Here is a 5,117-nt window from a genome sequence, read left to right as displayed (position 1 = left end):
AACCACAAGGAAAGAGTTATCAAAGAGGCAATCGAATTTGGAAAATTTGATCATGCGACTAGAAAAAAGATGTTAGAGGAAGGTATCCAAAGGATGGATGAATTGGAAATGGGTAATAGAATTTGATAGAAGTTTGGAATTTTATAAATGTAGTTATGGTGACTTAACAACAATTCCTTTTCTAATATCTGTATTATTTTGAACAAATTAGACAAAAAAATGATGCCTAGTATTATGTAAGAAACTTGATATGGTTTATTAGGTGATTAATGCTTAATGTATAGTAGGTATTATGATCACTTCTTAATGATATGGTTTATTAGGTGATTAATGCTTAATGTATAGTAGGTATTATGATCACTTCTTAATGACCATGGTAGAATATTCTAATAGAATAATGTATAATGGCATCAGTATTCTATTAGAATAACATTCTTACATGCATAATCTTGTATTATAATATTTTGATAACAAAGCATTATACTGCAATCATTCGTATATACTTCAAAAAATTAAAGATTGAAAATATTAGAAGAATCAATATGTTCTCAAATGTATAACACATCATCACAACCCAAATGTCTCATACATCATCACAAACCAAAACAACAGAAAAATATCCAAACTAAAAAAGTCAAACTTTTATCTATATGGTATTATTGAACTTTATTGAAATACAAAAAAAATCGAAATATATTTCTAGACACAACTATGCACTTTGTACCTTGGATTTATTCAACAATGTCAAACATTTCCTTGAATTATGCCCTTTAACCCCACATGTTTTGCATGATCTTGATTGCTTGTTACCTTGAATAGTAGCCTTCTCCAAAGCACTTTTTAAACGTTTTCCTGTACCAGAACCTTTATTCTTCACCATAGGTGGATTTTCAACATCAACAACTTCAGGATTCGTAGTAGCTCCGTAAAGTTTATCAATATGATCTTCTTTTGTAACCGGTACTTTGTCTGAACCTTGTTCACCAATATCAGTCATAAAAACTTCAAGCTTCTGCATGAACTCTTCTAACTTCTTATCATCATTACTTAATGAAGACAGACATTGATCAAGCATGGAAAAAGCTTTGTATGCAACCTTCTCAATATTTCCAGACGAATCACTATATCTAAACGTCCTTTTCAAAACTGTGGTGGGGATAATATCTCTTCTCCATCTCTTAAGAATGTATCTTGACGGAATCTCTTGTATGTCATAAATCTTTAGAATACAGAAGATGTGTCTACAAAAAATTCCAAACCGCTCAAAAAGCATGCATGAACATTTCACCGTTAGATCTTCTCTGTTGAATTCAACCTGTTTCAAAAAGTATTAGCATAATAAGCATATTCAAAAAAGAAAAATTAGAATATTTTTTCAGAATTATTAGAATATTAAGTATATTCTAAAATGTCAACATTACCTCAAAATCACCTTCACTTGTGTTAAAATTCCATTCAGAATCGATGTCAACTTTTTCTTTTTTCTCAACTACTACCTTCTTCTTTGATATATTTGTCCTTTTATGTTTGACAATGCATATGTCAGAAACAACGCCTGATGTAACACTCTTCTGTGAACAAGAAACAAGTGAATGAAGAATCTCCCTCTGCACCATGAGAAAAATAGTCCTGGTGTATACCATAGATGCATGTTTCTCCATATCTTCAAGAGGTGTTTTGATGATTGGAATTATAGTAGATGTATCAAAATCAAATTTGATCTGATTATTCCTTTGCCTTTCCATAACAGACTCAAAAGCATTCATAAAATTGTTTAACGTATAACCATGATGCGATACCCTATTGAATGTTGAATTCTCACTTTCTGACCGAGAAGTTGTTCTCATTAGACCTGACATCGGTACATCTTTAAAATAGGCTGGAATCCAACTGCTTCTCAAATCAAACATATCTTTCATCCATTTATTGTCTTGCAACTTATATTTTACCATTAATGCATCCCATCTCATTTCAAAATCATTGACAGCAATTTTGGAGTCCCATACTATACTATTGAAGTCCGCCTTAAAATCTGATTCATTCATTGTTTCCCAGCTTACCTTCAAAAACAATTCATATATTATTCTGTTAGAATATAATATAGTATAAAAAGGCATTTCATTTAATCTATTATCCTAATTACAAAAAATATTTCATTTAATATTCTGATAAGAATATAACAATAATGTTAGTACCTTCAATGGAAGTTTACTTGTGATATGCCACATACAAAATCTATGTTTTGTGTATGGAAATACTATCTCAATAGCTTTTTTCATTGCTGGATCTTGATCGGTCACGACCATGATTGGTGCTTTTCCAAAACACTTCAAGAATGACCGAAGTAACCAAATATAGGAATTTGTATCTTCTCTACACAACAAACCAGCTCCAAAAGTGACGCACCTTTTGTGATTATCAATGCCAGTAAAAGGTACAAATACCATACAATACCTAAAAAAACACAAAAAAAATACCATTAGAATATATAACTAAAAATGTTTATATTTCTATAATAAATACCTGTTTGTACGATATGTTGCATCAAACGAAACAACGTCCCCAAATAACTCATAGTTTTGTTTTGAAGTGTCATCAGCCCAAAAGAGAGCATTTAACTGCTTCCTGTCACATCTGTATTCGTATGTAAAATTTGTAACATTCTCTTTACGATTCTGAAGCTTTGTAATCAACAAATTTGCATCAGTTCCCCCGATGTGACAATTTATATCCCTTGTAAAATTTTTCCAATCTATCTCTAGTCCATCAACAAATTCACATCCTCCTTTTATAACGCACATTAGTCTATATGCTGTAGTTGCCCCCACCTTTGCACTCGAAAGTTTATGTATAAAAGCTTGATCAACAACACTCAACTGACGTTTAGCTCTTGAAAGATGCATACGATCTTGATTGATCAATTTGTGGTTGTGTTGTTGTTCAAAGCGCCACAGGTAAACTTCTGAAGAATGTGGTATAGCTTTGAATGCAACAAAAGCTTTGCAATTTGTGCGTTTACAACTACTATTTCTCAATTGCTTATGATGATCATCACTAATTGTGTCTAATATAGAAGTGTTTGGCAATCCCCCTCTATTGCATACAAAATATTTCGAAGTTGTGATTCCACTCTTTTTCCTCTCTGTTGATTTTCTAATATCAAAACCAGATCTTAATGCATATCCTTTATACCACTTGATAGCATCTTTGATATCTTTAAAAATTGAACCCAAAGTAGGTATCCAACCAGGTTCAACCACTGGAATCCAAAATAAAGAACCATCAGCTCCAATGAATTCTTTGCAAGATCCATATTCTGCTGCAACATTGTCACTTTGAACTATAAAAAAGAATATACTACCATGTTAACATATAATCATAATAATTTGCATTCATATAAATGTAATCATAAAAAACCACAATCTTATATGTGCATTATTCTATAAAGCATAATATGCAGTAACATGAACTTATCACCAACATCATTCTATAAAGAATAACCGATATCAGTAATAGAATTACCTTGGATTTCCAATTGATTTCCATCATTGTCCAGAATCTCTGAATCACCAGATCTGAATTGATGATTTTGTTCATCGTAATGATCATTTCCGATGTCATTCATATCTAAATCATACATAATTGTTACTACATTAAAAATTGAATGTGTTATATGCAAATAACAATGAAAACAATGATTACCTTGGGTTTCCGATTGATTTTCCTCGTTATGAATAAACTCTGAATCAGTATAACCGAACTGATGATTTTCTTCATCAAGATGATTGTTTTCGATGTCATGCATATCCAAATCATCCATAACTGTTATCATTATTGATATATCAATGTATGTAAAATATTCTATAAGAATAACATGCAGTCTCATGAACTTATCACTAAGATGATGTTAATGAAAAGCAAATAGATGTTAATCAAAAGAAAACAGATGACATATTGTTGCTGAAAAATTCTTAATTCATTTAGGACTTTCATCAAACAAGTAGAGTGCATGTATTGTTGCTGAAAAATTGTTGATTGAATGAAAGTTTAAACTCAAACATTGAAATAGTTGATATATTTCTCAAAAACATATCCTATGTTAACTTTTCTTCTAGGTTAAAAACAATTAACATGAACTAAATAAATCAATCAGTATGATGTTCTATTGCTTCAAAACATATTGCTTAATAGTGCTGAAATCAAACAATGAAAGTGATGAAAGTTGTCATACATTGATGAATTTCTAAAATAACGGATCAGAGAGTAAAAATCAAAACTTGAAAGTGCATAGACAACTATAAATGTTTAAGAATTGCAGAAATTGCTAACCACAACTTATAAACAGAACTACATATGCCAAAAAACTAAACCTCAATCTAATGATCACTTTCAGATGTAGAATGATGAAGAAGATGAACTGGTAAATCACTAAAATCGCGAATTTAATAGTTGAGATTGTGATAGGATAGGATAATTTAATCGATCAACGATTTTTGCTTTCAAAATCACAACAATCTGGTAGAAAGACTTGATGATCGAAGGAGATGAAGATCATGATTACCTGAATATGACGATTTTGATACAAGAGGATAACTGATCAATCAATGAATGATGTTCCTATATCAGCGATGAATTGGCCAAAGACTTGAAGATTGATGGAGACGAATATCTTGATTACGTGAATATGACCCTAATTTATGTAACAGATGTACTGATGAGATATTTAACATAATAATGACTAATCTGCCCCTAATTAACAAATGATATACGTTAATAAGTCTTAATCATGTTTTTCTACCTGCCACATGATCAGTTATGATCAATGGCTAAGATGTTGTCCTCGTGTCTCACAAAAAACCTTTGGTCTCAAATGAACCTTATCCTATATATATATATATATATATATATATATATATATATATATATATATATATATATATATATATATATATATATATATATATATATATAGGGAAAAATGAATATACCCTTAAGGGTATATAAGATTAGGTACCCAAACTCACCATATTACATCCTTTTGTATCATATATATACATATTGTAATTGTCCAATGTTCTTCTAATTCAACTTTTAACTTGATTTAATTCCAAGATTTT

At 30.3% G+C, this 5,117-nt stretch overlaps 1 protein-coding gene across 1 annotated transcript; it reads right to left on the bottom strand.

Moving 5' to 3' along the window:
• Positions 1 to 709: 709 nt before the first annotated feature.
• Positions 710 to 4,741, bottom strand: LOC111877701 (protein FAR1-RELATED SEQUENCE 5-like). The gene is made up of 7 exons (XM_052771007.1): positions 4,562 to 4,741; positions 3,703 to 3,822; positions 3,523 to 3,627; positions 2,524 to 3,340; positions 2,196 to 2,454; positions 1,422 to 2,060; positions 710 to 1,315 (listed from the first exon to the last, which is right to left on the bottom strand). The coding sequence occupies exons 2-7, from the start codon at positions 3,818 to 3,820 to the stop codon at positions 710 to 712; spliced, it is 2,544 nt and encodes an 847-aa protein (XP_052626967.1). The 5' UTR covers positions 3,821 to 3,822; positions 4,562 to 4,741.
• Between the last annotated feature and the right edge of the window lie 376 nt (positions 4,742 to 5,117).

The sequence above is a fragment of the Lactuca sativa genome, chromosome 4 (assembly GCF_002870075.4).
Source record: "Lactuca sativa cultivar Salinas chromosome 4, Lsat_Salinas_v11, whole genome shotgun sequence".
In the NCBI taxonomy this organism is placed as follows: domain Eukaryota; kingdom Viridiplantae; phylum Streptophyta; class Magnoliopsida; order Asterales; family Asteraceae; genus Lactuca; species Lactuca sativa.
The sequence above is the reverse complement of the archived record's forward strand: the minus strand, read 5'-3'. Positions and strand labels throughout refer to the sequence as shown.

What these genes read in the sequence shown, in the direction of transcription:
- LOC111877701 (XM_052771007.1), bottom strand. Translation starts at nt 3,820, where the DNA reads ATGGATGATTTGGATATGCATGACATCGAAAACAATCATCTTGATGAA. An exon ending in CAAGTAAACTTCCATTGAAG is followed by an intron (nt 2,061 to 2,195) that starts GTACTAACATTA and finishes TTGTTTTTGAAG; the next exon opens with GTAAGCTGGGAAACAATGAA. An exon ending in CAAGTGAAGGTGATTTTGAG is followed by an intron (nt 1,316 to 1,421) that starts GTAATGTTGACA and finishes TTTTTGAAACAG; the next exon opens with GTTGAATTCAACAGAGAAGA.